We start from the raw sequence: 12,307 nt of genomic DNA, 5'->3' as shown, positions 1-12,307 counted from the left end.
GAGAAAAAGAGGTCATAGTCTAGGAGTGAGAAAAGATACATAGCTTTTTGTTTTTAGAAGACGCATTTCATTACAGCTTTAACACACTCAATAACAATTTCCAGAGCAAAGATACATCTCTTTCAAAAGCCAATCGAGCAGGACCTTTGACTTATCTACACATAGATAGAACTGGGGGGAAAAAAAAGGAGCCAGGGGCTCCTCCCAAGCCCATGTGACCCCTGAGGAACAGATTCTCAAACAGCCTTAAGAGTAAAAATAAATTGGTTTATCTGGATGAACTGTATGGCCTTAAACATCCAAAAGGAAAATATAACCAAAGATTAAAGGGGCCAATAAAATTTTTTAAGAGTCCATATGTATAGCTAAAGGCTACATAACAAGCAACAATGCCAGACAGGCGATACCTTCTTTTGAGTTGTTGGCCAGGGTGGCCCAAGAGACTCCCAAATAGTAACCCAGCATAGAACTGGGAAAATGAACAGCAGACCCCAATCTTATCTAAAGGAATGTTGGCAACTGATTGCTGCTAGATGAGGAAGAGCTGACCCTCCTAAAACAAAGACCCCTAGATGATAGGCTGACTAGATTCAGCGGATGGACTAGTAGTGGGGAATGGCTGGGGGTGCTGAGAACACAGCGGACAGTAGCAGGAATAACAGAGTATATAGGCTCCAGTGGGGGGGGGGGTGGAGGCCATGGGAGGGTGCCATCTGGGAAGTGAGTGTACAGATGAATAAGATCATTTGGGATGTTTTGTGTGATACACACACACAAAAAATCAACAAATTAAAAAGATACGTGGTTTTAGAAATATGCAAAAGTAGAGTCCGGTTTGGGAGGGTTAGAATTGTAGCCAAATGCCAAAAAGTGAGCAAACCTACGGGATGGAAACCGGAGCTGAGCGCTAAGACTTTTGAAGAAAAAAGATGTGAGACCCACAAAAATGTGAACACCTTGTGTTGGGCCAGCTCTGAAGGTGGTTAGTAACTCATAGCCTGTCCAGTCTGCTGTATGCTTCTACCTAGGCAGTGTCTGGGTCTCCACTACAGTAGTGGCATGCTGGCTCTGAAAATAGATTCAGTTTATCTGTGATACTATCACTTGAAGTTAGCAGCCTGCAGTCAAATAAGTGGTGTGGTGGGGCTGGAGAGATGGCTCAGTGGTTAAGAACATGTGGTGCTCTTGCAGAGAACCTGAGTTCAGTTCCCAACACCCACATTGGGCAGCCCACAACTGCCTGGAACTCCAGGCCCAGGGGATCTGACACCTCTACAGCGCACGGGCACATGCACAAATCCACACATAGACACAGACATACACACACACTAAAATAAGTCTTTAAAAAAAGAAGTGGTGTGAACCAGTTTTATGACATGTTTTCATCTCATCCTTCATTCCTAATACTTTGTGAAGCTGTTTTATCCCCTCAATAACTAGCACACATATATAGGGAAAAGAATATTGTAACTCTTCCCCATTTCTTTACACATCTGCTGAGAGATATGTTTAGGAACTATTTAATTTGATTATATTCAAACTATTTCTTTCAACATTAAATCAAGATCAAGGGGGCTGGAGAGATGGCTCAGCAGCTCAGAGCACTTGCGGTTATAGAGGACCAGTATTCATGTAGGGTGGCACGAGGAGATCCAGCACCTCTTCTGGCCTTCATGGGTACCCGCATACGTGTGTGCATACATACACATGATAAGCACACATACATAAAAAATACTATTTTGTTTGGTTTTTTGAAGTGCTGGGGATTGAACTCAGGAATTTACATGCACTGAGCATTCTACTGAGTTATTCCTCATATTGCACTAGTACATTGATGATTTCTAAATGCTCTTGATGGTATTTCAAATGTGTAGCAAAATATTGCTTGATACATACATAGTTTTTATTCTGTTGGTAAAGTTGCAGTGGACTTTTCTATATCATAACACAAGACACAAAGTAATTGCTAATCATATAGTACATTCATTCTGTGGAACCATTAAAGAGAATGATACATACTGTGCCTTAAAATACATGCAGGAAACTGGTAATAGTGGTTTTTCCATCTGGAGAATGAACTTGCAAATGCATATCTTTTTTCTATAAAAGATGATAATTTTTAAAAAGTTTTAAATGGAAGTTTTTTTCTGTACCATGAATTGTGTGTGATAAACAGAGTCAGTACATTTGACTTTAGCTCAAAGCTTAATTTCATGATCAAGTTTGTTGACTATCCTTTTACTCTTTTTCTGTTCATAATAATGTATTACCTGTTTTGCTACAAACATGGTGTTAATGATATCAACAAATAAAAGTGCAAGTTTAATGGAAACAGGCAGACAAACGGACTAAATAGAGTTGTACCCACTTAGCAGACTATTGAGACTGCTGATGTGATTTCAGCATTTGTGTGCCTTTTGGAGAGTAATGATTGTTAAATAAAAAGTATTTATTGAAAAGAAGAAAATACAATACACATGTTATATTAAGGAAATAAAAAAGGAGAATTTAAATCAACAACCTAAGCTTCCCTAAGGAAACAGAAAAAGAAAATCACGTGATACCCAAAGGAAAGTGAAGGAAAGGTCAGTGAACAAAAGCAGAGGTGCTGCAGGGACGGCTCGGTGGTTACGAGGACCCAAATCTGATTCCCAGCATCCACACCGGGTGGCTCACAATCTCCCGTAACTCCAGCTCCAGGAGATCCAGTGTCCTCTTCTGGGTTCCATGGGTGCCACACACATATGCAGATAGACAGACAGGCAGACACACACACACACATGCATACATGCACGCACATATTTTTTAATTTTCCAAAAGAAATCAATAAAGCTAAAAACATAAAAAATAGTTCAAGAGAAGCAATGAAACCACAAAACAGATCTTTGTAAATTCACTAACAGTTATAAGCTCAAGACAGAATAACCAAGAAACAAAAAGAAAAGAGACAAATTACCAAATATTATAAATGAGAGAGACAATATCATTGCAGACTCCACAGACAATAAAGGCTAATAGAACACCACAAATAGCCGTTGTCATACAACAACATTAAAAACACAAACTAATGCTATCCTTGAGCATGCGCTCAAGTGGCCCTTCAACAAATGTATTAGCAAATAGATCCCTGCCAAATATATGTATAAAATCATATATATGCTACCAAATAGTATATTACATTTTATAATAGATAGATAACATATTACAATCAAATGGAGTTTATCTTGAAAATGCAAGCCCGTTTTAACAATTGAAAATTAATTAAATAATTTACCACATCAACAGACTAAAGAATAAAATGATTATATCAATACATGCAGGAAAAGCATGTCAAAATTCAAAATCCATTAAAAAAAAAACCTCTCCACAAATTATGAATATAAAGAAATGTTCTTAACCTGACAAATTGCACCCATAAAAACAAATTTATACTTACCATCACCACAGACTGTGTCATTTATTGCTACATAACAACTTACTCCAAATCTGTAGTAGCTTAGAACAACAAATATCTCTTTCACAGTCTCTCTGGGTCAGGAATTTGGAACTGGCCTGCTGGGTGGCCTTTGCTTTGGGTCTCACTTGAGGCCACAGCCAAGATGTCAGCTGGAGCTGCACCCATCTAGATCTGAATCCAGAGCATCTGTTTGCAACCTGTCCTCACAAGTCACCCAGAGCAACTGACCCAAGAAAAACAAACAGAAAGATGCTACAATGTCTATATCAGGATGTCAATGTAAGGAATACAATGTCCTACCTGGATGTCAAGTACCACCTTCTCTGCCACATTCTATCTGTTAGAAGCAAACCACTAAGCAGAAGGAGGAAAGGAAAATTTGGACTTAAAATTTTAAAGAGCATAGTATCCAAATGTGTTTGGACATGTTTTAAATGACTGCAAAGATGTGATAGTCTATCTACTCTATGGCTCCAGTTTGACATTATACTAAAGGTTCCAGACAAAGTTAATAGGTCAGTTTAGAAGGAAGAAAAATAGCTCAGCTAGCAGAAAATAGTGTCTACATAAGAAAATATCTCAAGGAAACATGTCATTTCTTGGCCTTTTGGCTAAGATCAAATGCAGAAAAATCTCAAACAACAAAAGCTCTCCTAGCTTTTGTTAATAGTACACACTGGCTTCCTCTGCTTCCTTGGCCGGTTCCTCTGTGCCTCTGCTTCCTGTCATCTTCTCTGTGTGTCTTCTTCACTTCTAAGGACTCATCCTAGAATTCATAACCTTGCTGGATAATCCAGGACAATCTTATTTTAAAACCACTCCTTGTATCAGCAAAGACCGTTTTCTAAAATAGGGTAATATTTCATAAGTTCTAACAATTCAAATAGGGGCATATCTTTTGAAGGATCCTAATTCAGCCCACCTTATTTATCATCACATTAAAACCTGTCCATTTATCATCACCTCTATTCACAAACATCCAAAACTACAAACAACGCAAATGCCCTTCAGTGAGTCAACAGATAAATGAGCCCTGGTTCACCTCTACAATGTTTTACTACCTGGAAATTCAAAGAAATAAACTAGTGATGTATGCGATGACATGGGAAGGTCTCAGATGCTTTCTGCGAAGGAAAAGAAGTCAGACTGAAGACTGCAGACGGACTCCACTGACCTGATATTCTGGAGGGGTCGAGCCCACAGGGATGGAGAACAGAATGTTGTTAGCAGAGACAGGAGGCTGAAGGAGCAGCTGACTGCAGAGGGGAGCAAACAGGAGGATCTGCGGAGTGATAGAATTACTTTATGTCCTTACTGTGCTGATTACATGGCGCAAAAGATTTGCTCCCAGGACTGCACACCAAAAAGAATGAACTTTTCAATATGCAAATTTAAAATTACACATCTGAAATGAGATCCTGGGGCTGGAGCTCTGCGAGCCATCGTTCCTTTTGCTGGCTAGACCCCTTTCAGCTTTTTCTCAATTGGCCTTCCAAATATCAGAAGATGAGAACAGAAGGACCTGGCTCCTAATTTTGATTTCTGTTTCCTTCACCATGACAGTTAATTCACTCTGACAACGAAGTTGCTTCTAATTTGTAACTTGGTTTAGTTTTTCCATATTCCTGGAATATCCGTGCTGTATGTCCTTTCCTGCCCCACCCAAGGGACACGTGCATGTGCACTCTTAGAAGAGCTTTACCGAACCTCAGCACCACCCAAACGATACTTGAATCTGCGGAGTTCCTTTCCCAGTGACCTGAGAACCCTCCTTCAAGTGTCCCAGTTCTCAGTCCTCTGGCCAGGTAGATGGTAACCGTTCCCCGTGTTTCTACTTTAGCACTTCATGCTTTCTGTGGCCTTTTATGCACTCTAACACTTATTTAGTCCACTCTTCTATTAAATATTTTCTGTTAAAATGACTTCTGTAATTTGTTTTCCCAACTAGAACCTGACTAACATAACTGCAAAGCCTTCCCTGGGCCCAACATGATCTGTCCTCCCCACTCCATCACTGGCCTTATCTACTTCCACAGGACTCACTCTAGATCTGAGGCCAGTTCACGGAAACCTCACCATAGCAATGCGGTCGTCAGGATCAGGACTGGAGAAAACTACTGAACATGGCCTCCAGCCAATGAATTGCAAGAGGAAAATAGATGGAGAGGAGCCTCTACATGAAACAGCCTTGAGCTACCAACCAGAGTGATGGGGAGATTCAGTATTCGCCAATATTTTGCATTTATACATAGGTATGAAGAATTGGAGGATTTAAATCATGACTGCAGGTGTGATAGTAAAGAATTAAGAAATTGTGATACATGTACTTATTTTAGTTGTTAAATGGGATTTGGGTTGTGTTTTAAAGTCTTCCTATTTAGAAATACATATTTCTATAACACCGTACTGGAGGTAGGTGAGCAGACAGTCTGCAGACGTAGCAACAGTGATCATTGGTCTTCTTGAAGCCAAGTAGGAAATACAAAGAATTCATTACAGTATATAAAGATTAGGACATTATATATTCAAATTTTCTTTGCATTTCCAGCCTCCAAAATCTAAGGGCCAACGATGTCAGGCAGGAAAACCAAAGATTGGCTCACATGTCTCTGGAAGATATCAGAAACTATTGTTTAAAACTTAACGTATGGTGGTTTCAACTCTGGGTTCTGAAAACCATCCAGGTCTGCCACAGTTACTGATCTGACCTTGGACTTCACTTCCCATGTCTTTAGCTCCTCAGATAGGAGTATCTTCCTACAGTTTGGCCGTGAAGATTAAATCAATTCACAGGTAGAAAGCAATGTCTTAGAACAGTAAATCATAGCCAGCACTTAAAACATCCATTATTGGGGCTGGAGAGAGAGCTCCCAGGTGAAGAGCGCTGGGTGCTCTGGCAGAGGACCCGGCTTTGGTTCCCAGCACCCACATGGCAATTAACAACTAGCCGTAACTCCAGTTCCAGGGCATCTGAAACCCTCTTCTGACCTCCACAGGCATTGCACGACACAGATACACTTACATACATGCAGGCAATACACTCATACACATAAAATAAAAATCATAAATAAAACTATTAAAAATATTATTACTATAATTTCACGGGAAAATAGATTGAAATGGACCCTCATGGACTGGAAACAAATGTATCCAAAATATGTTTTTAATCTTGATGAAGTTCACAAATGGCACAATTTTGACATTTCCTTAAACAAATTGTACAATCATGTTCGGAGACATCAAGGCACAGCATCACTATAACCATGTGTCCCCAGAGGCCACAATAGGCAGTGATTTCACATCTCCCTAAGGTTCAGCAGAGTTGGCGCTCAGAGAACCCGTTTGGTTTGCTGCTAGGTAAGCCAATGGGAGACGCCATCACATCGACTGGCCACAGACTCTGTGAAAATGAGGCACAGCAAATATGGAACTAGCTCATTTGCATTCAGGCTCATTCCTTTCAAGTGACAAAGGTGCTTCTGTTTCAGGATCTAGGAGACAAACATATGTATCTTCTCACTGAGATGTCAACAGAAATTAATAGAAGTGGTGAGCTCAGCTTCGTGGCGACCTGAAATATGAAAGAGAAAATCAAAAGACGAGAAAAGGGAGAAAGAAGAGGGTGAAGAGGAAGGCAGGAGAAGGCCAAGTGATCACGATTATCCCTAGAACAACTCTAATTTACGTAAATGGTTCCTCCACTAGATAGCTTTGATGAATTAGGACTATGAGACTTAAGGAGGCTTGTAAGGTAAATGAAGACAAAAATAAATCAACTGTGCTCATTAATACTGTTAGTGGTGCCAGGTGTGGTGGTGCACCCTGCAACCTCAGCACTTGGGAAGTGGAATCTGGAATCCCAGCACAGCAGGTATTTAATAAACAAATGGGAAAGAGGGAGGGAAGGAGAAGGGGAAGGAAACAATCCAAAGCCAGTCTGTATCTTGAGTTGGAAGCCAGCCCAGGCTACTTGAGATCTTGTCTCAAAAGCAAAACAAAACAAACAAAAGCCACAAAGAACAGATACCGGTAATGGCATGCTTCCAGCCCTGTGATCTGAACTGGGGAACGCCAACCCTTCTGAACCTGGGATCATATGTGACGGCCTGCCCTACTAAGGTCTGCAGCATCTCCACTTTCCAAATCCAGCAAGCATTTTTCTTCTCAGCAGCAAGGTGCCACATCTCTGTAACTCTCATCTTTCTGATTTCAATTTCAAACTCAGTTTGAAAAGAAATTCACTACCACAAGAGGAAGAATTAACATTCAGAGGGAAGGGGCCAAAAGGATCTCCCATAGTCATAATGTGGATCTTAGCTCTCAAATCCTTCCTCCCCCAGCCCACAGCACAAGGCAGTCACCTTGTTCCTGGAGCCAGTAGCTGTTCAGGCTTGAAGGTCCCTGCGGCGCCGGCCAAAAGCTTTGGAGCCCACGTTGGTGGGCACAAAGTTGTCCTTCACCATGCCCCCAGATCTGCTCAGCAAGCCTGCCAGCCGGTGGGTCACACAGGTGGCAGTGTTGCAGGATCTCTTCTGGGCAGTGAGGCTGATAGGCAGAGTGGAGAGAGAAGAGGCCTGTCAGTGAGGGCTGGGGTGGTGCTTGCCCTGTGGGAAGTCCATAAAGAGAACTGCATCCCTTCCATACACCACTTAACAGTAAGTGTTTCTCCTAAGTACAATTATCAAAGCTGTTAGGGGAAATGGCCTGGCGGATTTGCCAGAAGCTCTGCCTGAAAAACATCACCCCAAAAGAAAATCCCTACCTAGAAGAAGGCAGGATTTGCAGCACCTCTCCCAGACGTGCTCACCTGCTCCTTGGCATGCTGCTTGCTGTGTTAGCTGCGTCATAGAAATGGCCCACCAAACCCTGTGCCCAACTGCCCTGAAGCTAAAGCTAGTTCCCAGGCCCTGGCCACTCACAAACTTCAGATGTGGACCAAAGCAATGGTCTTCACAATTTAGATCCTTCTAGAAAAAACAGGTTTAGCAAATGGTGAAATGTAAGGGATGTGCTTATTTCAGAAGCGAGAACTGAACCATTCTCCAATGGTTCCAGGTTCCCTCACCTTCACTCTTACCTCAAATATCATCTATGAGTTCTTCTCTCTCCCTTTCTTCCCTGAGGTCACTAATGTTTTCAATCATACTCAAAGCTGCCATAGCCAGCTTGCAGAGCAATGAGAGAGGAATCAACATGCAATGAGTTCAAAAAGAGCAAGAAAGGAAACCAGGAAGAACTGGGAAGGGTTCAGTTGGCATCCTGGGACACTTCAAACTGAAGGCATAGTCCCTCTGCAAGCAACCTGCTCCATGTCTTTTCTTAGCAGGTGTTTCATGCCTGGAGTCCATGCCGAGAATGCAGGAAAGTTGCTCAGATCCTGTGCATATGTGCCCAGCACTCAGGAACTCAGATTCCTGCACTGTTTAGATCTGGGACTGTCCAGGCTGCAGGGAAAAGACATGCCAGACAGTACCATGCACCAGTGGCTGCCCTTGTGGGCAGTCAACAGGTTCGACCAGGCAGGGGGACTAGGAGTTGGGGCAGGAAGTGGTTGGAGGGCAGCTCACACATGCTCCACTGGGAAGGCTCAGAGGTGCGGTGAGCCAGGACAGTGTGGGAAGGGCACTGGGAAAGGGTGACTTTCTGGCATTCCACATGCTGTTCATTCCTTCATGCTCCACGGGGGGCTTCTGAGGGTGGATGCGGGGCAGCACATGCTTCTCCCAAGGCAGTGCTGGAGCCAGGCCAGGACTGGTCTGTTTCTAGGTGCAGGGTACACAGAGAGCTGAACTAGAGAGAGAGGTGCTCTCACTGGTCCTGTGACAACATGCACACACCTCCACAGAAACTCAGACCTACCTCAGACACTGTGCACCCTGTCCCAGACCCCTCCTGCCCTTACAACTTCCCCTTACAAAGGTGAAATGAAGGCTCCTTGCAAATGTGAAAGAATGACAAAGACAGGTGAAATTCCCCAAACTTCTCAAACTGGTCCATACTTACCAGTCCTAACTCACCCAGTGCTGGGACATCTCTCCATCATTGTAAGACCAACTAACACCAGGCGAGCCTACATCTCATGTCTTTTCCCAATAATTTTCAGAAAGGTTTCAACCTGTCTAACGAGTGTGAGTCCCTCTGGTGGCACAAGGACATCTGAGAACAGCCAGGCCCAGGTCCTAGTGAACAAGGGTGGCCTGCTGGAGTGCAAGGCCAGTGTGTCTTTCTCCCTCTCTGGGATAGGTCCTCTTGAGTATTTGGGGCCAGGTGAGGAGCCTTACCTGGAGTCCTCAGCCTCCTGCTCCTCCTGCTCCAGCTCCCTGGCCTTCATCTGCAGGTAGTCCTGCACCAGTGCAGCCAGCAGGAGACGCGCTTCCTCCTCACTGAGGGTGGCCAGGTCTGGGCTGTTCTCCAAGGTTGACCTGTGGAGGGGAAGCAACCAGTGTAGTCTCTGATGCCCAGCCTGCCTCCTCTCCACATGCAGCCAAGCTTCCTGGTCCCTTCTTCTTCCCATAGGGATGTAAGTGGCTTCCCAATGGACAGGTCATGAGGCCAATGCCCACCTGAGGGCGCTGACACATCAATAACAAAGTGGGGCTCTGGAGTTCTAGAGCTGTCCCAGCCCAGGAGCCAGCTGGAGGAGTGCCAAGATGCACTCCCCATTCAGGCTGATTACCTGAAAGGCACTGCCGGAAGGCTGTGGGCCAGGCACAGGATCCACACGCTGAGAACCAGGATGGGAGAGAACTTGAGGAAGCCCATGATGCCTCTCTGTAAAAGGAGAAGGAAGTTCCACCAGGCAGCAAGATTACAGACCTCTCTATCCCAGTCCTGCCCCTGCCACAACCACAGTGACAGTTTTCTCCACCTCCGGTGACCCTGTTTCTTTGTTTGCCTTAAGGACTGTTGGGGGTCTCTAAAGATGTAGTGAGTGGCTCAATAGAACAGAGACCGGTGGGGGATGGGTAGATTTGGACTAATTTTCCGTGCTGTGGTAGGACAGGAAGAAGCCATAGGCAGAGAGAGAGAGAGAGAGAGAGAGAGAGAGAGAGAGAGAGAGAGACGCATGCCTGCACCCCTGCACACATCCCTTTTGCTCGGATCCATGCAGAAACCGAGAGCAAGCCAGACCTGTCCTGATCTAGACTTGCTGTCCCATTGCTCTGCTCTTCTCACTGGCTGAGATTTTTAGAACCATCTTTTCTGAGGCAGTTGCCCCAGGGAGAGGCTGGGAGGGTAGACTGGACAGGAGAGCTTCTTTCACTCTGAAGATTGTGGGGACGTTTTAAAGTGCCAATTAAACTATCTCAGAATCACAGAAGTGCACTTTAGTGGCAATCCTGGACGCCCACTCTCTGCGGTGCAACAGCACCCCCAGATGCCCGTGGGACACAGAGAGCGCAGCCACTCCCTGCCCAAACTTGGGGAGGACCCTGCACCAAACCCTGCTGCAGCATCGCAGCAACAGATACACCTAGGTGGGCCCTCCCAGCTCCCAGCACCACTGCAGAGTCCCACTCTCTCTAGTTAAGAGAAAATATCAGGACAGCACTCCCTGCCAGGTCCACCAGACGCAGGTAGGCGAAAATGCTGGAGGAGAGGTGGAGAGGCAGGCAGCCGCAGCCAAGGGAGCAGAGGTGGGCGTGGTGGTTTGCTCCTGTAATCCCAAAGCTCAGAAGGCAGAGACAGGAGGATTGCCACGAGTTCAAGGCCAGCCAGGGCTACAGTGCAAGACACTGTCTTTAAAAAAAGAAAGAAGGAAAAAAGTAGACAAACTTAGGGAAAGTGAGCCCAGTGAGACACGAAGTTCCTTACCTGGTGACGCGAGTGTGGCACAGCAAGAGCGACTAGTCCACTCGAGAAGATCACACTCCCGCTGTGGACGCCTTGTCCCCAGAGCCCTGGGCTCTTATTCCACTGAGCTTGGCAGGGGGGTCTGCACCAGATCTCTCCACCAATCAGAAAACCTACCGAGCGCGGTTGGATGGCGTCATAGCTCGAGCTATCCATTCGCGCGCAGGAGGGAGGGGACAGTCCACTCCCGCTGTCTTTGACTTGAGGTCATTGCTGAGGAGCAGAGCGGGGGAGGGGGAGGCCTGAGAGAGGGTGGATTCATCTAAAGTTTGCAGGCAAATTGGTGAGTTTGGCGTCGCGACCTCTTTGATGCCTGAAATGGAGCTTGATGTCTTGTGCTGCCCACTCCAATGGGGGACCTGAGTCTCGCCGCCTGGACCCCCAGGCAAGGTGAATATCGGTCCTGGGTTCTAAAAGGACTTCAGCAGGTACAGTCAGGAGGATGAGTGTCCGGGAAAGAAGAGGGTCCCAGAAGCCACTAGGGTACTCCTAGAGTGACCACACCCCCACCCCAACCCCCCTTGGGAGCGCCCTGGCCCTAGGCCCTCAAAATGTTTCACTTCCAGTCCTTAGCCCTGCTCCTCTAAGAGTGGCAGGAAATGGAGAGTGTTGGGGATCCGTTAAGCTGACAGCCTGCACAGAGAGTTCCGCATCTGTCTCCCCCACCGGATCCAGTAAATACTGCCCCGTGGTTTCTGCATTCTGCATCCCAGTCCTGGACCCCATATTGCCGAACCAGTGTCGGCTAACGCTGCTGCCCTGAGCCCTTGATGGCTGTGCTAAGATGCAGGCTGAAACCACTGGTGCTGAAGTATCCCTTTCCTCCCCCTCCCCGGTACCTCCGCCCCACTGTTCCACTTCGCTGCATCCCTTGAGAGCTGAGTGGCCGAGGGGTCCCGCACCCACCACTCCAGCAGGCGCTGCAACCCACTGTGCGGACTTTCTCACTCGCCAAACTGCCAGTTACACACCCTGGAGTACCTGGATCCTCGCCTA

General features: G+C 45.6%; 1 protein-coding gene across 1 annotated transcript; it reads right to left on the bottom strand.

Moving 5' to 3' along the window:
- Positions 1-6,646: 6,646 nt before the first annotated feature.
- On the bottom strand, positions 6,647-11,348 carry Calcb (calcitonin related polypeptide beta). Its single transcript, XM_008853525.3, has 5 exons — positions 11,273-11,348; positions 10,134-10,228; positions 9,739-9,879; positions 7,819-8,002; positions 6,647-7,028 (listed from the first exon to the last, which is right to left on the bottom strand). Exons 2-4 carry the CDS (start codon positions 10,217-10,219, stop codon positions 7,843-7,845), a joined length of 387 nt encoding a protein of 128 aa, XP_008851747.1. The 5' UTR covers positions 10,220-10,228; positions 11,273-11,348; the 3' UTR covers positions 6,647-7,028; positions 7,819-7,842.
- Positions 11,349-12,307: the final 959 nt, after the last annotated feature.

Source organism: Nannospalax galili, unplaced genomic scaffold (assembly GCF_000622305.1).
Source record: "Nannospalax galili isolate Female #2095 unplaced genomic scaffold, S.galili_v1.0 scaffold44, whole genome shotgun sequence".
Lineage (NCBI taxonomy): Eukaryota > Metazoa > Chordata > Mammalia > Rodentia > Spalacidae > Nannospalax > Nannospalax galili.
Note: the sequence above shows the minus strand (reverse complement) of the source record. Positions and strands in the feature narration are given on the sequence as shown.